The sequence below is a fragment of the Megalops cyprinoides genome, chromosome 22 (assembly GCF_013368585.1).
Source record: "Megalops cyprinoides isolate fMegCyp1 chromosome 22, fMegCyp1.pri, whole genome shotgun sequence".
In the NCBI taxonomy this organism is placed as follows: Eukaryota; Metazoa; Chordata; class Actinopteri; order Elopiformes; family Megalopidae; genus Megalops; species Megalops cyprinoides.
Window position 1 is genome coordinate 20,300,684 of NC_050604.1, and position 24,932 is coordinate 20,325,615.

Genomic DNA, 24,932 nt, shown 5'->3' on the forward strand with positions numbered 1-24,932 from the left:
TCGCCGTGCTTTAAGCGGTTGCGCTGCATTTACCTATCACTGTACCGGAATCTCACTTTACCTGACATAGGCGTGCACTGACTCGGGGTCTCACAAGTGCTTTGTTTCACTTTCACCGCGAGGGCCTTCTCCGCCTTGGAGTTGGGGGTGTCCGGGTTGGGCAGCTTGTTGCTGGCTGCCCGTTTGGCATCCAGCTTCTTCTGTCGGCACGATTTGGCAGGCTCGGCCAGCATCCGCACCTTCCGGCGGAAGGTGGTGAGCACCTGGATTGCGCCCGACCTGATCTTCTCTTGCTGTGCCTCCACGCTGCCGTACTCGTCCGTCGCGGAGGCTTTGTACAGCGGCAGCACGTGGAGCTGCTCATCTTCCGGGATCTTCCCGACTTCGCGATTGTCTTCTCTCGTGAGCGTGCACACCTGAACGGGACACGGAAGTATAATATTAGCATTCTGCTAATATGTATCTTGTGCCGTTTATAGCACAGTTGCAAATCCAGGCAAAGAAAGCTGTGCGATGTTCAGTGTTTTGGTTTGTTTTGTAGTGCAGGTTTCATTGCTTCAGTGCAAATCAGAAAATTGGCATCATTAAAAATGTATAAAATGCGAACAAAACGTCTTCTGTCATTTTCAGTCCTTGTCTGCTGTCCTGCTACTTTCAAGTATCATGGGCTAATTGATTATTTCTTGACTGGAGAAATGGGCATCAATTGCAAAAATAATCAATTCTACAAATTCTTAGTCAAACTTGGAATAGATTCCAATTTAGGCACAGCGCAAACCGATCTATGAGTTGACTCCCAGTGTCAGAATAGCTTCCAATTACTGCAGATTTTTCAAGATAATACACTTTCTGTGTCATCTGTAACTGTCATTTTCTGTGGCCTTGCACACCCCTTGCACAATTACATCATGCAATCACAAGCCAACGGTGATGCAGAGAAACGCTGCTACATTTACTGCTACTAAACTGCATGGTTCTAAACAAAAATGTTAACTGGAAAATCAGCTATGTGGCAATTATTTTCATATGTGGACAAAACCAAGCAAAAAAGTAGCTGAAATATTACAAAGAAGAAAATGTTGCCAAGGTAGACACATCTTAATATTTTTTACCTTACAGGACAGGTTTTAAAAATGGAATTCATAGGAATTTGAAATTGAACTGAGTTGGTCTCTTTCTCTTAAATGAACATAAATACACAGTAACATTGTATAGCTGACTGCATTATGTAAAAGATTTGTAAGGAACCCATAATTTAAAAAAAATGTCCTTACAAGCATTTCTAACAGGGGTATTTTAAGTTTAAGATATAAAAATAACACTCTGTACATTCTGTATTGGTTCCCTGAGGGAGTTTAGTAGTGTCTTTTAATTTTAAAAATATATCTCATTTGTGTAAAAATGTTGGAGGTGAAAGAGATGCATGTTGCTTTGTAATGAATGGAAGTCCCTTGAATGCTTAAAATAAATGGTTTCTTTCTCTTCCTGAGTCCTCCCAACTCTATGAAAAACTTCCAAAACCCTGACTAAGCTGGTTTCATGTGTTTGGTAGTAAACTGTACTATGCCCTTTGGGTTTACATTCCTTCAACCCCCACCCCCCCAAGTGTACTCCCCCTAACCCCCCCCCCCCCCCCCCACCACATACCACAGTGCTGCCGCTCTGCATGTTGTGCAAGTCTCTGTGGGCGTGAGCACAGAAGTCCAGGCAGGCGGTGACCCCGGAGAAAGGGCGGCCCTCCTTCACCCCCAGCCGGCAGTCGGGCGCACGGTGCTCGTACTCCACCTGCGAAGCAAACGGTTTTAGCAGCTGGCACCCAGGTGAGGTGGCGTGCAACCGGGCGCGTTTTAAACCGGGCTGGATGTCAAACGTAAAATTATCGCTCTCCTGATAGTCATTCTTCTACACACTCTAGATTTGGTGTAAGCATTGTGTGACATGTTGTTAATTTGCCGACCTCGGTTTTGTGGACTTGAAACGCTTATATACACACAACACTCCATGCCACAGGCCCAGTATTTCTTACCTGGTTTCCATAAGCATCGGGGGCCAGTTGTTTATAGGTTGGTGCCATTAAAGTAGCCAAATTCTGTAGGTTTTGTTCTAATTTCTCCTCCTGTAGAACAAAGACACAATATGTCAGTCTGCAGCTAATGTGGAGACAGTATATATTCTCATAAACAATAGCTGACTTGTGTATGTCACATCTGTATTTAAATGATGGCAAATATTTTCATGAAGGAGAAAAAACAAACATTCCTAAAATAAAACATGTGGAGAAAGTAGCATGATGGAGTGGAACAATGTAACTGCTGAAATGTCATTGCATGCATGATAAATGTAAGTTGAATGTACATCTGTACTGTATTAAATGCATATTAAAAAGACATGTGCCTTAATCACTCCCTCAATCCACATAGAAACCATATCTGCAGTACAGTGAAAACTATGCAGTCTGATCTTTCAGTTTATCAGACATGAGTACCACAGTAAGCTGGGTGGCCAAGTACCCATACCCTGATGCTTCAGAAGTACTGACAACATTTGGAATAAGAAGGTTCTTTGATTCTTGTTCATGAAAATCTGCAAAGCCCAAGCTGAAATCTCACTTCACAGCCAAAGTCAAAAACAGGTCTGTGGGCCTGAAAACTCTGACCAGTGAAAGAGGCACTGAAAACCTTTGAGATCGCAGCTCAGGTGCACCAGTCTAGTGAGTCTTAGGTCTGAGTGAGAGGAACTGCACTGAAGCTGAAGCTTAGGATCAAAAGAGTTGCATGCTTTCCACACATACAGGTGACTTTCTCTGGGTTTGGGAAAATCGTTGCATATCATCAAACATCGACTGTCTTCTACGCCACCCCTGCTGATACCAAATAACTTCTTTCCCATCTGCACAGATTTGAGTGATAAATGAAATTTTTTGGGTCAGAAGCATGGGTAGCCCTAGAATCTCAAACTCCCAAGTTACAGACCTTTATAAACACATCAGTCTTCCAATCCCAAGGCAACAAACAGGTCAGAGTGACTCAAATTAAAACAAATAAGGGAGTGGATGGATTGGACAAACACACAATGATTACAACAATGCAAGTCCTAACATGCAGCCTGCAAAAGAGAGGAATGTCAGAGAGACCAAGGAACACCTGGAGGTTTGGTAGTAAGCAGAGGAAGAAAGAAAACAGCTGAATCGTGTCAGCACATTGAGAAGCGAGATTAAAACGCTGAAGTCAAAGATGACCACTCCACTTGGAGTATTCAAGGGGAGTTCAAGAACAGGTGAATAGGTATGGGGTTCACTTTTGGCAGATCAACTGCAAAGTCCAGTTTCAAATATATTGAATGTTGGACAACATCAAAACAGTCAAACACTGTGTCTTTTTTAACTAGAAGTTTGAATTAACAATGATTTATCTGTAAAATGTCAGTGTAATGTTCATTGTATCTATGTCAGTAGAAGAGAGGCCTTTTTCAGTCAGGGGTTTGATACATAAAGGAAGGAAGTATATGGAAATCACACAAATACACACTTCTATTCTAAAAACATACTTTTTGCATATGTGTGTAACAGAGAGCCAGGGGGAGAGATATATGCATAGTGTGTGTGCATGGATGCAAAAAAGCTTTCTTTTCAATGACAATATGATATTGGCATGTTGTTAACATACATGGATGATTGACATTTTTTTCTACCGAAAATTTAAATGAAGGTTAAGGTGATGGAGATAATGAGCATACAAAAATATCCAAGTTCAGGCATGCTCTGGGGGGATGTATGTAAAATGTATGGAAATTATTTCTTCGCAAATGATGTAAAGACCTAATGAATTGCATGTCTGAGCAGAGCATGACCCTCGGGCTGTAATGTGGTTTTTTTTTTCTTTTTTTGCAGAGTGATAAGAGCCAGGAACCACTATACTGTGAAAGTAGGAGCCAAGTTCGATGTTCTCTGGGTGAGATACTCGCAGAACAGGGACTGTTTCCCACACAACACCTCACCTCTTTTGGGTCATCTCCAAGGAGCTTGAATTTCCTGGGGATTTTACTTCTGGCGAATTTGCACCCATTGTAGTACATGCTCCAGGAGCACCCGAAGGAGAAGGATGCACCACAGACATCGGGGTCCAGACCTTGACAAGCACATGTTCTCCTAGGAAACGGTGGAGAGACAATGAGCAATCGACTGCATTTCTTATGTTCTACAATATCATATCTATCTTTTCACCACCGACGTAATGGTAGAAAAATGTGTATTTGCGTGGCAGTTTGTGCTCTCCTTAAAACTGGAGTGGGCCCCAGCAATGCATATAAATATGGATGAAATATTCCATAAATACAAAGGCTAAATGCTCCTTACCGTCTGTGCAATCACAAAACAAACACTTGAGCCTAAAGGATTAAAGAACTGAAATGTTTCATTTTTCACATTCAACATTTTTATACATAATAGCTTCTTGTTTAAATAGTTTGTTCCACAGTTAACTTTCAACAGCTGCATGCAGTTGGCTACCTAAAAATTCAACCATAATATTACTCATTACTATTACTCATAATACTCATTTTTTCAAACTGCATGTTGTGATAAAAGAACCACCACTAATGTGTTTAAGGTTACATTTTGAAATGGTGCAAATGTTGACCAAGGTTCTATTCTGCAGCCATTACTTCCTAGCTAATTAATAAATTGGCAAATTGTTTAGTCCTCATTACATATTTACAAAATGTGGGCAGTGATTGCATTCAATCATGCTTCAATGTTACCTATATTATGCTGTTATTTATAAACAGTATAATAGGACTGATATGTTACTTAACAAACACAAATTGAATAATCAAGGATGAGAAACAGATGTGGATCTCATTTTCACACAATATTTCCAGCTGGAATAATAATACAGCAGCTTTCGTGGCTCTCAAAATGCTTTACAGTGATGGGAAAGTGGCGCAATATGTAGCACCCACCTGGGTGATGCATGGAAACCATTTTGTGCTGTCATGCTCACCACACATCAGCTGGGGCAGAGACAGTGGAATTTATTTATTCATAGCCCACTACACTGGTGGATGATTAGATGGTCTGACTGAGGGACCCATATTGGTACAGGTGTGCTGTTGGTCAAGGTAAGGCTAACGTACGACAACCTCTTTAAGTCTAACAGCTACCTGTTTCATCTTCTAAGTAGGAACCGTGGTCTTGAAAGTGATGTTGTGTGAGTGAATAATGATGTAAAATATGAAAAACACATAACTGCATTTAATTATCCCACTGCTATAAAATTTAAATGCCAAGTGTAAAATTATATTCGCGTACAGCACCAGGGAGTCTCAGAGTTTTGGGTACGGACAGGTGCCTGATTTCAGTAAGTATTACATCATCCTGGTGCACGCTATGCCATCACATACGCAGGCTTTCAGTCTCACAACACATCCTGTTTCAGAAACAGTACAGCAGTCTTCTTAATGTGTGATGTGAGCGCACTTTTATAGCAATTCACATTTCTGTCTGACAGTTCAAAGGAGAAAAAAAAAACACTGAACATGTAATCATCTCCCACAGAAACGTTATTGCAAGGCTTCATTGTCAATTGATATTGACAAAGACAGGCTTCATTACAGCCCTTTAACAAGTGAAAAAACCCTAACGTTAATCTGGGAAATTTGCGTTTTTTTTTTACCCCAATGGAATAACATTCTTCTATTAATAATTCATTTCTCAGTAATGCATTCCAGTCAGATTTTGAAAGTAAAGCCCCCAGGAGGCTACAGTGGGGAGTGAATGAAGGGCTCCTTTGACGTTTCCAGGACAAGCAGGCCTTTCATGTGGTACGCCCGCTGACCTAAAGCCCAGGCCGTGTCATCTCTCAGACATGCATGTGATTTTCAGACAGCCCCTGCTGCCCCATTAACTTTAATTGTCCATTTTTTTTCTGCAAACGTCTTCTGTTTTACAGCAAACTGTTTATTTAAAAAAAAAAAAAGAAAAACGCCCCGGCCTCCGTCTGTTATTTCAGTGACACACTGTGTGTGCCGTCTCACATAGCAATGGAGACTTTAAATCACCGCAATGTTCTGGTCTTATACATATACCTTACACGTATAACGGCATGCATTTTGTGGTCCTGTATAATATCTGGGTGTGTTATGCTGCATTACTGAAAAATACAGTCCATGAGAAAGCAGCCGTAGTCACAAGTGTGATGATATTAAATCAGTTCTGGATCAGCCACATATACAGCTTGGGTCAAAAGTTTGGACACACCTGATTAAGATAATGGAAGACATGCATTCAAAGACATTTTGATCTAAAGACTTGTGCTTAAATGCTTGAAATTTGTTTCTTAGACAAATATAAATAGTGAAGTTGATGCCTACGTATGTAAAAAAAATATTTTTAAAAATTATTTTTTGGCTACTTTGAAGAAACTAAAATTATAAGATAGTTTTGATTTGTTTAACACTTGTTTCGTCACTGCATAGTTCCATTCGATTTAATGCTTTTACTATTATTCTAAAATGTGGTAAATATTGAAAATAAAGAAAAACCTTTCTATGAGGTGTGTCCAAACTTCTGACTTTATGTATTTAAACTGAAGTATAAACAGTATAACAACCAGCAGAAGGGCAGATTTCGGCTCTTACTCTTCATTGAGGGCACATCTACGATTGGTCAGGGCCCCGTGCTTCCTGAGGGTCTCGCTCAGCTCGGTGTAGAGGCGGTCGGCCAGGCTGGTGGGGATGCCCTCCCAGATGAGGATGACCACCACGATGCAGGCCGTGTTGCACGAGTGACCGGCACGCTCCCGCACCAGCACCAGAAGCTTCTCGTCCACACTGGCACGCCGGATCACCTGCCGAGACAGACAGTCAAAGCACCTGATCATGTCTGTCATGCAACTGTTGCCTTTCGATACCTCTGCACTGTCACAGAGCTGTTTTCCATACCATCAATGTATCGACGTATTTTAGCAACAATATACACATGCTTTCTTTCATTAATACTGTTTTCTATATGTGTGTATTATATATTATGTTTTCTTCTTTGTGCTATATTTTTATGCTATCTTTTATGCTTTTTTTACTTTTAATTTATGTTATGCTTTTATATTAAAAATGTAAATAACATGTATGTCGGACAGAACTTGCATTCCGTCTGCAATGTGTCCATCATAAAATTGATTCCTGATGATAGAAAATGCCAATCATTGAATAACTGCCAATCATTTGTTGACCAATGTCTCCATTATTTGGTAAGTTTACAAAACGGTTTTGCTGGCCGTGTTGTTATCTTTTCCATAGGGGGCAGTGTAGCTCAGAGAAGCTAGGCTTCAGTATCATCTTGTTTCGTTTGATGCATTTGTCTTACCCATTTGGCTATAGGGCAACCTTGTGTACTTTTTCCTTCCTTCCCAGTATACACAACTTTCTCAATCCTGATGGCGCTTCCAGTTTGACCAAACCTTGCAAAAACAACAAAATTTAAGTAATTTAAGTAATCAGATACATGTAACTTTGTGCACAGAAATGCATTTGGAAAACATTCAGCATCTCTGTGAGTAAAGACCACCTTACCTCTTCTCCATGAGCTCACGGATGCCTGCCACATTTGGAGCTGCTCCCAGGTGCGTATAATAGGGCCCTTCATCTTTCTCACTGAGTTGCTCTGGTCAAAACAAACAAGACGCCCAGCCCAGTTTAGACACCACTAAGATGTGTCGCATGTAGATTCTTTTAAGTCTCCCCATCTGCATTACTCCCTGTCTGTTATTTAAGGTTGAATTAATCAAATATATAATCAAAATTATTCCAGTTTTTTACATTACATTCATGACTGTGATGAAATGACTTAAGTCACAGCAAAACCAACATAATTTATGTGAAGATCCAAATTATTTATCCCTTAGAGAAGTAAAGGCTTATGACAGGCTTCAGTAATGGAAATCACCAGACTTTCAGAGACATTTAGAGTATTAGTTAAATCTTACAGCCTTACCAACGCAGTGGCATGATGGAATTTCATATTGAGTTTTAGCAGGGGTTTCCAGCAGGTTTTTGATTGGAGTGTCCAGCAGCTTCATCGGAGACTCAATGAAGTTGTTCAGGTTTGGCTCTATCTTCTTCGTAGGGGTGAAATCGGAGGGGGGTTTTTTCAGGGCTGCGGCTCCCCCGTCCTCCCTGCACAGGTCTGCGTTGGTTGAGAGGATTGTCACGGGACCCGACGACTCCACCTTGACCTTGTTCGGAGACTTGATGACCAGCGACTTCCTCTCGAATATGGGCAAAGGCTGGTACTGGCTGAGCTGGCGCTCCATGGTGGCGATGATGCTCTTCTGCTGCATCTGCTCGCACGTCATTGGACGAGGCTCCTGCTTGACCGCCACCTGCATGGCGGGATTTGCCGGCTCTCTGCCCGGATGCGGCATGGGAGACTCGAACCTCGGGCCGTTCTCGGATTTGATAGCCCGGATCATGTGCTTGAAGTCGTTCGGGTTCTGGGGGAGCCCCTGCCTCTCCTGCTTCTGCAGCAGGTGCATCCGCAGGGCGGCATGTCTCTGGATCTCCCTGTGGTTTTGGTTCTGGAGCTGCCCCTGCTGAAACTGCGCACAGGACTCCTGCATCTCCACCTTGGGATACACCTGCGGGCCCATGTGTCCCGGTACCTGTGGATTCAAAGGACTTTGTGCTAACTGAGGTTGCTGTTGCGTGGGAGATGGCCGCAGGAAGTCTGTGAAGTTCGACTGCCGGTGAATCTGGTGCTGCTGTGGGTATTGCTTTGGGGGCCCGGGGCTTGGAGAGCACTGTGGCGGCAACGTCCTGCCAAACTTGTAGTTGTCCAGCAGGGACGCCCTGACCGCTTCGCTTTGACCAAATGGGAGCCCGGCAGAGTCCTTTTGCGGAGGTTGCATATTGCGGAGTGAGGAATCAAAAAACCCGGGAGTGTTCCTGCCAGGAGGGGTTAATCCTGCCTGATGTTGCCCTTGCTGAATCTTAGACGTGTAGCTGGGGGATTTTAGCTCCTTTTCCAGCCTGATGTACTCCTCCAGCTTGAGTCTGTTCAAGAGCTGTCCGCCCAGCTGCCTCTGAGACGGATCCTGGGGCTGACACATAGCCGCATGCTGTGCATCTTGGGAAGGCTGCTGGAGTGCACAGGCTTCCTGCTGCCCCTCTGTCTGAGGGTAAGGCTGCTGTTGCTGTTGCTGCTGCTGCTGCTGCTGCTGCAAAAGGCTAGATGACAGAATTTGCTCAACATCTTGGCTGTTCTCGCATAAGCGCTCTTGTTGCACTTGGGAGCAAAAACGGCTATCTGCCGGCTGTTGGGGCACAGGCGGCATCTGAGGCTGAAGGTTAGTGGAACCCGGCTGCTGCCATTGGTTGGCAGTATTGTTCTGGGCCCCGTCCTGCTCCGGGTTGGGGTTGAACCCGTTCTCCACCTGCTTTTCCTGCTGCTGGAAGCCGGATTGATCAAACCCCTGCTGCATCCGAAAGCCCTGCGCGGCGTCGACGCCCGGCGCGCGCCCCTGCCTCTGCGCGGCGACCTGCTGCTGCGACTGCGGCGGGAAGTCCTTCCACATCAGCGGCCGGCCCGCCGGCTGTGGCGGCGGGGACGAATTCAGATCAATCCAGCCCATCTGGGGGTAGGAATCCGTCCGCTGCAGCATGTCCCCGGCCTCCCCTTTAAAAGACATTTCATTTCCCATCTCGGCGCCTTGAGTCTGACGGGCTATTAGGGGAGTCTCAGGCTCGGGCGCACCGGCCGAATGCTGAGCGACTTGTATTGGCTGTGGGGGAGCATGCTGGTCCAGCAGAGCAGAGCTGGGGGACTCCCGGAGGCCGCTGCTCTCTGAAAGGCCATGCTGGGCTAGCTGCTGCTGCTGCTGCACCCCGTACTCCACCTCGTGCTGACCGTTTTGGGGGACTTGTGTGTCCTGACATGGGTCTGATCCCTCGCTCTCCGCCATGCCTCCCACGGCTTTGTTGGCAAAGGGGCTGAATCGGCAAGCTTCGTCGCCCTGGAGCGGAACTCCGGGCTCCATCATGGGAGGGTAGGAGTCTTGATTAAACTTGTGGTTGGAGGTGGAATACATGTTTTGGGCGTCCATTCTGTTGGAGAAGGACCCGGCGCAGTTCGGATCTTGTGAGCTGCTGGGGGGCCCAGCGGGCAGGCCCATCCCAGGGATCTGCTCCTCCTGGCCCGGTCTGTGCGGTTCCCCTGCAGCCGGGATGTCCTGGAGAGGGTAAGGCTCCTGCTGGTGCTCTGTTCCGAGCATGCTGGGGTATCCGTTCATGGCAAACGGTGCACCGAAATCAGTACTGTTGTGCACCTCTGGGGGTGTCCTGTCCGGCCGTCCCGAGGCAGCGAGTTGTGGTGAAATGAGCAAACCTGAGGTAAGGGATGGGGAGTGAATGGCCTGTTCAGGCAAGTCATTTGCCACTGGGATCTTGATGCCATTTTCTTGAGATGGGTTGTTCTGCGGTGCGATGGACACCCGGTCGGGGTAATACTGAGACAGTGTTTTCTGTAGAAGGTCGCCAGGAGTGTCTTCCCTGGATGAGGCAGTCATGGTAGCACCATTGGGAGTTGGCGTTTGCTTGCCCCTCGAAAGGGAAAAGAGGTCCCCGTTGGAGAAATTAGCGTTTTTCTTATCCAGTTTCTGTTCCCTCAGCAAAACGTCGCACTCAAAGTCTGCAGGCTTCATCAGATCTTGGAAACAGTCCAGGTTGCTTTCCATACCTACGGCTTCCTTCTTGTCCCATGAGGTGATTGCATTGTTCTCCACCACTTTATCGTCATCGCCGTTTATCTCCGAATCCCCTCTGAGTTTCTTGGACTGGTGAAACCCTAATAGCGATGGCTCGCTTAAAGCATGCTTTATGTCTCCATTTGTCATGTATGAGCTTTGATCAAACAGGTCCTGCATTTCTGCAGGGCTGGAACAGTTGTCGCGATGCCTTTTTATTTGGTTGACACCCACGCTAGGTTTGAAATGGTTCCAGTCGGCATCCCCGTTGATTTGATGAGGGGGCACTTCTGGCGATTGGTTTCCATTCTGCAGCTTGTTGATCAGGTTTCCAGTCTGGTGAACAGTACTCAGTTGTGCTATTATCAGACTTTCTTCCGTCTCATGACTGGCCTTTTCTGTTTCCATCTGGCCTGCTCTGCGTCCATCCACAAGGCTGCCCTCGCTGCGTCCTGGAAAATACCACACAAAAGGGGTTGGGGGGGGGGTGGCATTATTGACCTGTGAAATTCAGGACTCAGGTGAGCACATTTATGAATGTACATTGAGTTCCATTGAGTTGTAACATTATCTGAAAAAGGTTAGAATCATGATTGGGTTTCTTCTTTCGTCATTCCTTATGTCACTATATGTCCATCAAAGGAACCTAAACAACCAGCTGCAAACAGTAATAAAAAAAGACCCTAAATCTAAACTTGAATACAATGGGATGGAGGGGGAAATGACACCACTGAAGACATCAGAGCCAGTAAACGATACATATTTCCAGAGAATGTCCTCGACAATGATCCGCATAATTAAACGAGGTCATGAGTGAAATGCGTTTGAGGCTGACCCAGGGTGGATATCAGTTAGCTGCATGGAGGCGGCACAGAATTACAATGACCTCAGTCAACTCACTGGTGGGGATGGTGGGGGCGTGAGAGATAAGAAAGGCTGGAGGAGGTTATTTCAGGACAGCAAACACCGGCACAGAGAAATGCATCACTGTCTCCTCTCCTCATTGGAATGAATAGGCTAAACATGTTAAACTGATTATTTTCATGCGAGAGGGTTCTGTTCATATCACTGTGCATCAAGGCCCCCTTTGTGAGCATGTCCTTCGTGAGCCTGTTAAGTTCATAGCATGTGTTTCCAGTAACCCTCAAAGAGTTTGTGGGGGTTTTCAGAACCATAGTAGACTAATTGTGCTGTAGGATTTGCTCAGTCTTCAGAATTTCATCAAGATGGTGCTTTCCTACTTGCTATTAGTCAGGGACAAAGCTCAACTAATTATAAAGGGTTGTGTACAGGACCCAGTTAAAATGCTCAGGAAATACACTTGATCAAATCTGCCTCCAGAAGCAGCATTAAGTTTCTGCAGGATGCTGTACAAGGAAACTGTCCAGTTTTATTGAACACATTTAAGAGCCAAGGCGTTTCTAGGTATTTTCAAGGTAGTGTATGAAAAAATATCCTCACTAGTTTATGACTTTATTGTGCATGTTGCAAATATGGCACAGTAAATCACTATGACTAGATGAGCTTTATAGTGATGGGTAAAACAGAAAAATAATTCATTTGATTGTAACATGCATCAGAACAAAATCACTGGACAGTTCTCTTTACTGTAGTAGGCAGGCATGGATAGAGCGAAACGCTTCAGGTTTCTAACTGGCAAAACATCTAAGCCAGAAAAAAAAAAACTGAATTCCACTCATGTACCCTACCTTTTTCACTCACGGGTGCTATTCTGGTACAAAGGCATTAACAACTCTCTTAAAATAGACATGCGCTCCAGTAAATATCTCAATAAAATTCTTAAGCTGCCTTTTTGGCATGCACAGCAAACCTGGGAAGCTGCCGCCACGGCTCAGTTTACTGTGATGCTTGCAACCAAGTGTATTCAGGGGGGCTTTTGCTAATACACATACCAGCTATGCAATTCGCTGTGCCTGATACCCTAATCAAAGGCCTGAATCCAGATCTGACTGCTGGGACACTGTCCCAATTTCATTCAACTGAATTTGCAGAGATACAGGGGACTGCACACCACAAAGGTGTCCCCAAAAAGACATGGTACAAGCACCTGAGTGCAAAGTGGAATGTTTCAGGACTCATTCAGAACATATCCACACAATTGTAAGAGGGTTAAATAGAGCCCAGAGGGCACCAGTTCCACAATTTACTGTCAAGATGTGCTCTTTTTTATCCTCCACATACAAAATGGGGAATGCATTCAGGTGAAGAGGCACGGGGCTCTTCCTCCACAAGAGCAATAGATTTGTGAAGCTATTTTGATCTTGAATTTGAACACTTCTGACATTTACATGTAATTTTCAGGCTAATTTCGACGTTTTAGTAATTTCTTGGAAAGCTTGCTCGAGTTATCCTACATGATGTATTGGAAAATAGTTGCAAGCCCACTCTAGGTACTCAGATGGGTTTTTTTTCATGTTACTGAAATATGGAACTGGCTTTCAACAATGCTCATTGGATACTCAGACGGAGGCTCTCACATTGAGTTGATCAACCCCCATTGAGATTAAAAGACACGCAATCCATCTAGATAGTATTTGTGGAGATTTAAAGGACCGCCTGTAGAACCCGAGGGCAGCGTTCTATTTAAATCACAGAGCGTGCATTTGTACGTTAACAATGTTCCTTTACATATCAAAAATCATATGACTGAAGCTGAAATAATCTGAAGTACTAAAGCACCGATAGAATGTCGCTTAAAGCAACGTCGTAAACGGATTGTAATTTTAAGAGACACAATTACGTTATGTTGGGATAATGAAATCGACCACAGGTGTAAATAGGCATATCTTAATTTAAAAAAAAAAAAAAAAACTAGCACTCTAGTACAATTTTAACGTTGTCAGGACCCATTTCTTTATTTATTTATTTATTGCAAAACATCAACGATCATGCACAAACGACCACCGTGCAGGTTGGTCTACATGCGCTCCATCCTCACGCGCAACTGTAAGTTGACAGCACTGTGTCCTGTTGTGTTTTTCGCCTAACTTCCGAGGGTGTACTTTGGTTACAAAATTAATTTCCAGCAGGCTACATAATAAAAAAGCGTATGCTGAATGTAGAACTTTTTCCATAAAAATCTTTTGACCTACTTTCTTGCGAAAACAGTGGCATAGTGCCGGATGTTCTACAATTCAGAGCTGAAGTGTGCGGTTTTTATTTTTGATTTGCTTGATTTAGTCCTGTTGTAGTAAGATAACAATATCGTGCAACTCTAACATCTTATAACAAAAGGGCACTATTGCATGCTCCTGTTTTTCAAATCGGCAGCAGGCATATAGGTCCACTACGCGGAGCAACGATTCGGCCATTCATTGAAGGGTGAAGACCTTTCACTCGGTGAGTTAACAGCTTTTCTTGTTGTATATAACAGCTACGTCGTCCTTATTTTAATTACAGTTTAACTTAAAATTCATTCAGTGTAGAGAAACACGTTGGGTCCAAAACACCGCCCCTCCCCCCACTTGCTTTGCGTGGTGCAGCAGCAGATATGGTCGCTATGGTAATGGTCTCTGGGTGATAGGCGAGGTTACAATTACAGATGTTACACACCGTGGAGAGGCGGGATTGTGTCAGCTGCTAAACCGCTCCGTTCGTCACCTTAGCACCTCATGTTACCCTATCCTTCACAGAGCGCCGCGACAAGGCCCTCAGATCCGTGGGGTGCAACCTACTCATTAGCCGCGCGAAACAAACATAGTTATTATGTAAAAAAAAATATTAAGGGGGCTACGGGTATGCGATCGAAGAGCAGTGTGCATACTGATGTTCACATAGTACATACTGTACACGTATACTTTATGAAATAGCTTGCTGGCTAAGCATGTGGCAGTTGGTCTAACAGTGCTGTAATTAAACGAGACAGCGGTAAGAGGAGGTCCCAGTGAGGCCTGGTGGTGTAAAAGAAATTAAGCTCATTACATAGGCTTACCTAATGCACATTGCTTATTCGTACTGTTACTTCACCTAGGGGGCAGAGCAAACTCAACAGACACAACAGAAAGCGTACTGTAGTGAGACCACAGTGAGTCAAAACAGGAAACATATATACGCGAATGAATGAATGATAATAAATCTATTTAATAAATAAATAGATCCAGGGGGACGTCTTTAGTCAAGGACATTTCCCTTGCCATGATTTAAACCCCCGTGGTAGACTTGTCCAGTCCTAACGTTACCGAATCCTTGGGACATGACACACACTCAGACCCCGATAAACAAAAATGAGTGGCACAGCAACAGTAGCAGCCTCCAGGGTTCACTGGTAAGTGAACGCTTCAGTGCACGGGCCTCCTCGCAAGAATCACGCTACAACAGAGGAATACCATTTTCTCGTACTGCCAGTGTGCCGTGGCGTCCCCCATCACGCCAGCATTTCCTAACACCCTCTCTGGTCTACCCACAGAACAACTCGGCAGCACACTGCGGCTGCCCAGTTCGCCCTCCTTGCACGTCTTGCTTCACGTGAGTGTCAGACGTTGCGAAACACACTGGGTCGCCTCATGCCTCGATGCAGATAATGAAATAGTCTTGGTAATTTGTGTGGTGATCACATTCGAAACGCGTAACCCATCACTGCAATTGTATCGTATGTATTACAATCTAAAAGACCCGTGATCATCAAAAAATAACGACAGTCAGAGAAAATCTCAATCATATTCATTTTAGACGCCGCTGCATTCTGACGAGCCAGTGCTACGTGTCTCAAAAGCACTGCGGGCGTGAGAGCGTTGTTTGTGATGCAGCGTGGCAGTCGCTGCAGAATACAACTCTCCCCCAGAAGCAAATATGGATTGCAGCGATGGCATTGATTTTTTTTTCCAAGCCGCACGATATTATTAATGTATGTCACATCTGCAGCATCTGCGAAACGATTACTGCACACAGGGCAAACGCTGCAGTCTAATCCATCATAATTATGAGTCGCTTCTCTGCAGATGCTGGGAAGGCTGTTTTAAGGGGAGCAGATTTCTGTAAAATATCACCGCATCTCTGAGCTCTCTGACACGCAGCGCCCGTAATGTTTGTCGACAGCGCCATTAAGGCGGAAGAGCGTTGTCATCCGCAGATTTATGTGTCATCGCAGAAAGGGTGGAGTGGCGTGGTGCGTATCGCGTGAGAGACGCGGCGTTCTCCGGCTCAACGTGAAACCGTATTTGCCCTACGGTTCTGTTTTCAGTGTTTTTTTTTTATTTAGTTTTGATTTAGATTTGTTTTTAGTACTGATGTCGTAAAGACACAGGTTTCTTTTTAAAGTAAGGCACAAATCATGAGATGTGTATCTGACTGCAGTGCAAAACGCCTTTGCACGACACTGAAGCTGCATCGAAGGCCTTCCATTTGAACAGATTGTTACATAGATACTTTAGCTTAACCTTCACCCATTAACTTATTTAATTTCAGTTCTTCATTTCATGACAGTCTTACTTGATCTATGCCCCACTTCATTGCCTTGTCAGTACACATATAGACTACATATATACTTTATATTGCAGCAGTGACTCAATAAGCAAATACAGCTGATAGACACAGTCAGCAAAATATTTCACCTCCATATTGTTATTTTCCAGTTCCCACAAGCAAGAGCCTGCTCAATTTATCATTCTCAGCATCAAAAAAGTGCAGTTTCCAGCGGTTAAACTTTCTTTACATCTTAAAACCTCAAGTCAGCGCAGTTTAATTGTTTGAATTTGATTCGTGTGAACTCTGGCCCTCTATGTACTCCGCATCTCGTGGCTTGGGACAGGACTGTTACTGTGTTATGGTAAGATAAGAAAAACATGGTCTACAACCTTTGAAATGTAATTGGAGCCAGCTTTAGATTCTCATGAAAGGGCCTTGCTTGTGAACAGTATATGGGGCCTGGAAAGTTGCTTTGCACGGAAAAAGGCAGCCAGAGAACGTGGGATGTTTTGTTTGGCCCCAACGACTCTCTGTCATTGAGGCCGATTGTCACATCTGGACCCCATTTTACAAGCTTGTGATCGCACAAGAGGAGCTGTCACCTTCAGACTGCATCTGGTCTCATCAGTTAAGAGTGTTATGCAAAGCTGTTTAATTTTTTTTTTTTGGAGGGGGGGGGGGGGGGGGTGTCAAATTTCTTATCTAACCCTAATGAATGAACGGAAACTGCCAACACTATATGATCTGATAGAGTTATCCTTTCCTGATCTGTGAGCCAGTTAGAGGATCGTGACTCTGTGAAACGAAGTTGAGACTGAGCTGTTGGAGAATGGCACACGAACGTGAGGAAAGTTTCAGCTTCTGCCTGCACGACAATGAATTCGGTCTATCTGAATTGGAGGGAAATGTCTTGGTGAGCTCGTGTTGTCTTACAAACAGGATCTGAAAGGGGGCGTCTCCCGACTCCGGCCTGCGCAGTGGCTGGAAGAATGCAGATGCAGGTTTGGACAAGGTGTGTTTTAAAAAATGGCGAATCCAGCCCAACCTGCTGTGTGTGTTTCCTCCGCTTTATCTTGTCCTTCAGATCTCAATGCATTCACTTAGGGTTTAAAGGCAGGCTGATTTCCCCATTCATCAAAGGAAACAGTAATGTCTAAATGTAAAGGCAGTGAGGCCTCATGAAACAGGGTGGCTTCATTGACAGACTTCCCCTCAAGTGACCCCCCCCCTCAGACTCCTAGTGCTAAGCTGCTAAAGTTGACACTAACGAGCAGAGCCAAACTAGTAGTGGAAACCAGTGTCTGGGTGTTGAAACCAGAAAACGAGTCTGTCAGTAAAGCAAAATACAGTGAATACAGACAAAGCACAAATGGCCACAGAATATACAGGAATTAGGGAGGGAAAACCATGGAAACAGTAGATGGATTTCTCATACAGTTACTTGTTGCTCTGGTCACATGTATTGTATTTAAGGTGCAGGGTTATGAATACGGTTGCAGACTTGAGTTAACAGTGAAAAGTGAATGGAAGAATGTCTGAGTACATGCAGTACTAACAGCCACGCCTAGCTGCATTAACCACAGTGATCTGTTTCAGATATGAGTGTAACTGATAAGCCTAGCTCTATGCATGCTAACCCCGTTAATCCTGTATGTGTACTGCTTATATTTCAGTACGGTTTTTTTTGGCTTTATGATGATTTACTGTGTTCTTGTTACTCCTGTACAGTATTTATTTAATATTTCAATTAAAGCCTTGTAAGGTGCTCTGCCAAAGAAATAATAACAATAGCATTAGTAGCACATTACTACCATGTTGCTTTGTCAAATGCAGACAAATTTTGAGCAGTAATGTTGAGCAAAAATTTGAGAATTATCATATGGCAAACAAATATCAGCCAGCATTAGAGAGAAATAAAATCCAGATATCATAGAACAATGGGTATGTAATGCATATAGACAGTGGTTATTTGAAATATTAAAACAGAGCACTACTTTTTATGCTTTTAGTTGTGGCCTGATGGTAACGTTTGTCCATAATTCAAATCAGCCTGATATGTCTCTAAAAATGGAAACACGTGGACATAACATTTAATAAAGCAGAGCGAATGCATCGGTTCCACTCAAGCGGTGTTATAGAACCCTCAAGATAGCATAATTCCAACAGACTGTTCCACTGCAGTTTGCCGAGCAAATCTCCCCTCTGCGCTTGTCAAATCCTGTGAAACACACAGTGTCATGGAGTCCCTCATCTCCAGCACACTGTTATGTGAGATGACATTGTTTCTTCACTGAGTGAGGGAAACACAGCCTTATACATCTGCCAGTCAGAGGCCTGGCTTAGTCCGTTTATCTCAATAAATTCAGGCCGGAAAATGTGAAAATATCTTTCCCATTGTTCTTCGTTTCAAAAGAAAATTGAGCCCGCTCAAAGCTGTTTACTCGTCTGCATTCTGAATGCTGCCGCCGCTTGCGGAATGGTTTCCCTAGTGATCCCACTGAAAGAGGAAGCCCGTGTGGAGCCCTTCCGGTGAGACTGGACTCCGCTCCGGAGTTTAGTGAGCACCCGGCAGCGCAGGGCTTGCTCTGAGAAGCTTGTCACAGTCGGATACACCCACACTGAAAAAAGCCCAATCTCTGAGAATAAAAGATAACAAAGCGAATGATCCCAGCTGAGCACTGCCCGCTGAAAGCCCTCCTGTCCACTCTGCTCCCTCTGAAACAATGGCAATATTGGCAGCAACCTGCACACACTAAACCAAAGCAGAATTCACTTCTCCTTTTTTTTTTAGTTCCTTAGTTTTTAGAGCAACTGAAATTAAAATAGCGCTGTGTCTTTTCTGCAAGCATGCCAACATGTATGTTGTCTTCGGGGGCTGTTGCTGCTTTACTGATGCACAAATAGAATCAGGCTGCATGTTAGGTTTTGTTTGGGTGTGCTTTTCTCTCTCAGCTGCAAAGAAAAACAACTATTTTTTTTTCTTCTTTTGAAAGGCCGCACTGGCATGGGCAGGTCACACTCGTCACCACTCCTTCCAGTGCTAAGATGGGTACTTGTTTGTCTTTCAGTGACACTTCTTTGTTAGTTTTCCTCCTTTTTCTATGCCTAAGGCTCGAAGGTTTCGTAATGAATTGTCTTTTTTTTTTTACCTACTTCCACTAACATTTCATATGGTTATTTTTGCTGCGGTTTGGGAAAAAGAAAAAAAAAAAACGCATCTGTAGTATTTCTTGCAGACTGTAGCTGCTGCGTCTGTGAACCGTTCTATTTAGAGGCACTGGAAATGGGACACACTTAACTCTGCTGCAGCCTCTGTAGTTATGTTTTTACTGGTATTTATAGCTGCTGAGTTGGTTTATAGTTCCTGGGCCTCCAGGCAAGGGTGGGAGCCATGGAAACGGTGGCTTATTGGTGTTTGACAGTGTGGACAGTGTGTGACAGTGTCACAGAGGGACTAAAAGGAACACGGAGTAGCAACGGCAACAATTCCACTGTCAGACTGTCAGTTGGAGTCAAAGTGTAAGGGGCCAAGGAAAGTGGTAGTGGAACCAATGTTATAATAATCTGGATTATAACATATAAATCATATCAGGGTTTAATGTCTGTTTCCAAGACAGTTTCTTTCCTAGTCTGATTTTTTTAAAGTGTCTTCTAGGTGATCCATTTCATATGTAGTTCATTGTAGTTTGCATAGATTGGCAGTCTTTGGCTTTTATTGTACAGTACTAGTGTACTGTGAAAAGGGAGAAATGGTCTCGGGGGGGCGGGGGATTGTGCCTTTGCATTTATTTGATTGTTTAGCTGTGGTTACACACCACTGTAGCTCTGCAAATGAGTAAATGAAAACGTGGATGTGTGAATGTGAGGGGGGTGGGACGTGGAAAGGGTTAAGGCGGTGAGGGGTCAGCCGATAAGGAGAGCCGCCGCGAAAGCGGAGCGAGGGGGGGGGGGGGGGGACCCCCCCGACGGGGAGATACGGGAGGCTCCATAAATCAGACGGGCACCAACACGCTTTCCCTCCAGAGGGACCCGAAAATGAGTCATTATCCTGAGTGCGCACTTCCCTTTCTGAACTCGGCAGACCCTTTTAATACGTTCCTGTCTTAAATTAAGACGTGGGGCGTGCTTCCTCTTTTGTGCAAGCCACGCGAGCTGCAAAGTTATTGGAATGAAAACCGCACTGCCAGTCACCTGAGCGACTCAGCGGGATTACTGGGCTGTCCGAGATACTGTATAAACCTGGCTCTCGGAAACGACCCCCTCCCTGCGTTTTACATTGTAATGCTTTACCACCTCACGGGTTTATTGCGATTTTATGAAGTCAAACTCCCTCTGAATGAACTAAAAGTGTTGTGTATGTCACAACAAACATGTTTCACAGCTTCATGCTTTTATGCAACTTAATTCTGGAATGGATTTTCTAAAACAGAGTTTTATAGACACTGACAACTATGTTATGTTAGTTTCTGAGGTTGTACATGTACTTTAGTTTGGTGTTATGCTCAAGGCTATGAATATAGTTGAAGCCACTATGACACTTGCTGCACATGCACACTATTTCTGATTCTGCATTTTACTTTTTAATTTATTTTTAATCTTATTCTTGATGATTAGGGGGTGATAATATCGGCAAGGATGATGTGAAAAGCAATGTATGTCTTTTAAAACTAAGCTGCTGTAATGTCAAATAGTCAGATAGCCAAACTTGGCTAGCTTTGGACCCTCAAAAGATGGCAGCCGGTGGCATCAGACTCATACATCAGCCCTCATTTGGCAGATCGAAATCAGTGTGATCCACAGGTTCTAATTTGTAGAGCACAATTATGAAACAAATAGCAAAACTCTGGGAGAAACATTCTATTTTTCATCCACGCAGGCCTGTCATTGGACAGCACTGCTGGTCTTTTGTCCTATGTGTGGCCTGTATGGGCACAGATGACAAGCAGAATGCCATGCATGGTGTCTGTTTAATCGCAAAGCATGAATGGTGAGTCACAAGGTAGATGAGTGACTCCCCTCAGGCGGATTTACAACGGTTAAAAAAAGAGTCACTAACCTTTTGTTTCTTGGCTGACTTGTTCACAGTTTGTGTTACATTGATATGTGTTTTCAGTATCGAGCAAGAGGAGTTTTTAATCTTAATTTTTTTTTTTGTTAGATCCCATCTACTTCCCAAAATATTATTTTATAAACTACATAACCCTGTGGTGGCTGGTGAAGCGCAAAAAGACATCGTAATGCATTAGATATGATTAAAAACAAAAAGGAATCTGTCCCCCCCTCCCACCCCCAACCTTCAAGGTATTTTTTGCCCCTGGGCCGCTATTAATACAACCAAGGGGCTAACTGAAATTCCTCATGGTCTGATGTGGACGTTTTCATTCCACGACCTCATTCATACAAATATCCCTGATCAAATGAAACTGTATCGTGCACCGTACACATGAGAGGAACTTTTGTACAATTTGTTGAGGGCGCGGATTAACGTGTCGGGAGTTCTTTGAAATGGAGCTGCTATGGTTCCGTACCGTGTGCACTGACGGACGTTCCTCGGCTGTGTTTGCAGTTGTGTGAAGTGAAACCTCCTCCTCGGCTGCCTCCCTAGGCAGAACTGGGTCAGATGACTTGGAGTGTCACACTAGATTATATCCCTCATATAAATACAGAGCTGGCCTCTTGCGATGCATTGCTGTGTATTCGTCTTGGATTCCATTTCCTCCTCATCACCAGGTTTATGAAGTCTAGCTACTGTACAGTGAACTGGCAGTGAGTATTTAGTATTTAGCCTTACTCAGGTAGGCGCTAATTATGTTCAAACACCTCTAGTATGCAGATTATCTCAACACTTGCCCTTTTATTTGCACTTAAATGCTGTGGTGAGGAAGAAGGATTCAGATGCTCACCCAGAAGGAAATGCTAATGTCAGATCACACACATCAGTTAGATTTCCTACCTATCGTCATATATAAAATATGTTAACCTTTTTTTTCTTTCATTTGCATTAACTTAGGTTTTCTTCATGTAACCTGAGGGCAATCTTCACCTCAAAAGGTGGCACTTTTAACAGTGAAGGCTTTTCAGTGGGTATCTGTGACTGAGATAGTGTTGGTTACTTTTTAAAGCAAACAGCATGCTGAAATCAGAATGATATCTGATGCTGTCAGGACCTTTAAAATAAAAATGGTTTTACTGCCGTGTGTGGGGCCCCCTGCTCGGCTTGCAACAGCAGCATGGTATCAGTGTAAATGAACCACAGGAAAAAAAAGTTGCTTAATGTTTGCAAAGGGAAGTGAAAACAGAGCATGCTGAAACAGATTACACTTTAGGGTGACCATACGTCCTCTTTTTCCCGGACACGTCCTCGTTTTGAGACGCATGTTTTACGTCCCAAAACGAGGACATGTGTAATAGTGTAACACATCAAAGCCAGCTAATTTATAGGAATATACAAAATGCTTAAATATGTCTCCTAATTCCTCTCACAAATGGATGAAAAGCTAACGATGCAGTCAGCAGAATGGTAGTGGGCTATAACAGCTTAGCAACAGCTTAACATTAGCAACAGCAAATCCCTGGCTGGTGGAAGTGTATAATAGTGAGCCTACCTGAGATGTCATCACAACCTTCAAAACACAATATGAATATTAGCTGAAGTCTGAACTTGTTCTGAAAGGGGTGGCATTAGGAGGGCCGTGATGTAAAATGGGGTGATATTAACCGGGTTTGTCTGCTCCCGAAAGCTAGTAAAATGGGGTCTTTGAAGTAACCCTTATTCGTGTTTCGCATCCGTGGAGCCGGGCAGGTAATTTGAGTTCTCTTTGTCTCCTGTAATGATGAGTGGGGGGGGGGGGGAATGGGACAGAGTGGTTTGCATTGCCGGTCAGCTTGAGGGGATGAATAGAAGGCCATATTTAGGAAGCTGGGTGTGGAGTTGCAGTAGGGGCCATGGAATCTTTATGACCGCAGACAGTAAGGGGCTGCAGTTTATCTGTCCTCATCTGAGAGAAGTGTGTTTTAAGTTTATCGAATGTACCAAGAGTATTGCCCCTGAAAAAAAAAAAAACCCAGAGGAGTTGAGGGATCAAAGGAAGTAAGTTGTTCCATATGTTCCACACTAGTGTCCTCAGTTATTGTTTGCATGAAACTACAGTAAAATCACCAACTAAAGTGATGTAGCATCAGATTATTTTCTATTTTTGCATTTGGTGACAGAATGCAACAGTCATTTCAAAGAAGTGAGTATAAGCCTCTATAAATGTAAAATGACATGCCCCTGCAGTTTCCTCACTGGTACAGTTTTGACAGACTCATTTCAAGGTCGTGATATGTGATAACAACTAGATATACATGTGCACACTGACTACAGTCTTTATACAGATAAATTCCGTTTACCATATGCGAGACATCTACAGTGCTAGCTAATGATGCTGATCAACTATTTATGTTACCTTGATATTTTGAATGAATTGATCAGTATTAAGAAGAGTGATATTACATCTTGAACGAGGGAAATGTATATCCTTACAAACTGAAAAGTAACGTTTTCTTTACAGTACTGTCTGTTGTGCAGAGCAATGTCTCTTGAGCAGAATATTGTCTATTCTTCAGAGTTCATGAGGCCCATTAGAAATGGTTGAGTTTTCTGGTTCAATGAATGTCTGCGTATGGATTGGTAGTTTTCCTGAAAAATTGTTAAATCAAGGATGTTCTTATGAGGGAAGAGTAAGAGAAGTAAATAGATATTCTATACATGTTTTTCTCATTTTTCACTGAACTCTGCAGTGGCTTTTCTGAATATATCATTATGGAACTACAGTTATAGAGTTGGAGTCTACAGATGGAGTTGACATAGTGACAATATTTATCCATGTACTTTCAGAGGTTTAAGTAAAATGTGATTATATGAATGGTACCCACTGCTCTGTAGCTGAGAGTGACCTGAATTCACATTTGTGAAAAAATTTTCTTTATATGAAGACTTTGGTCTTTATCCGTACGCAAGCGTGGGCAAAGTTGGGTTAAAGTTACAATGGACATTTTGATGAAGCGAAGACCATCTTTGACAGTTGAATACATGTAGCAGAAACCTTCTTTAGCCTTTTTTTCTTACTCTGAGGAAATACACCCTACAAAGCTGCTACCAGTAAAACAAAACTTTTTTTTTCCTTTCCTCTCCTTAGTGTTAAAAATAGCAGTTTGTTGTGTTGGGTGCTTTGCCCTGGATGAAGCTTTCCTGTGTCTGAAATAGTAAGTGGACCAATTGTACACTGCCTTCTTTTGTTAACAGATAATTGCTGCAGATTCCTTGACGTTTCACCTTTTCTGATATAACATCAACCCCAGTCTGCATAAGAATGAGACTGAAAAAAGTTCCCCTTACTCAACACAATGGAACTAATTGGTGCTTGTTTCCTGCCACTACATGGCTAGGACTCTGAGCCCACAGAGTGCTTATTATTGTCTTTACCTGAGCTGAGCATTACTAATCAAGTCCACATATTACTGTGGGAAATTGTTGCTGTGTTGTTTTTGTACCCATGTTTTCTCTTTGTTCAAATATCAGACAACGTTTAAAAGAAGTTTCTTGATTATGAGTGATGCTGGAACTACAGAGTGAGCTGTCAGATCCACATTTTGTATTCCCTCTGTATATAATGCTCTATAATAATGCTCTTTCTTATAATGATGGTCATAGAGTATTGGCATACAGCTGAGGTGTGTCTCATTCAATACCTAAAGCAATTGGGCCTTAACTTGCAAGGACACATTTTAGAC

The 24,932-nt window shown here is 43.5% G+C and overlaps 1 protein-coding gene across 1 annotated transcript in view; it reads right to left on the reverse strand.

Annotated features, from left to right (window-relative positions):
• The window catches only part of tet2 (tet methylcytosine dioxygenase 2), a 38,551-nt gene that overhangs the window by 2,101 nt on the left and 11,518 nt on the right, over nt 1–24,932 (reverse strand). Inside the window, exons 2-9 of the mRNA XM_036516460.1 lie at nt 7,988–11,185; nt 7,567–7,657; nt 7,361–7,454; nt 6,637–6,845; nt 3,997–4,147; nt 2,027–2,116; nt 1,648–1,785; nt 62–416 (exon numbers count right to left, since the gene is read on the reverse strand). Of these exons, the coding sequence (XP_036372353.1) occupies nt 62–416; nt 1,648–1,785; nt 2,027–2,116; nt 3,997–4,147; nt 6,637–6,845; nt 7,361–7,454; nt 7,567–7,657; nt 7,988–11,141 (4,282 nt within the window). The 5' untranslated portion in view covers nt 11,142–11,185. The remainder of the gene's footprint in view (nt 1–61; nt 417–1,647; nt 1,786–2,026; nt 2,117–3,996; nt 4,148–6,636; nt 6,846–7,360; nt 7,455–7,566; nt 7,658–7,987; nt 11,186–24,932) is intronic.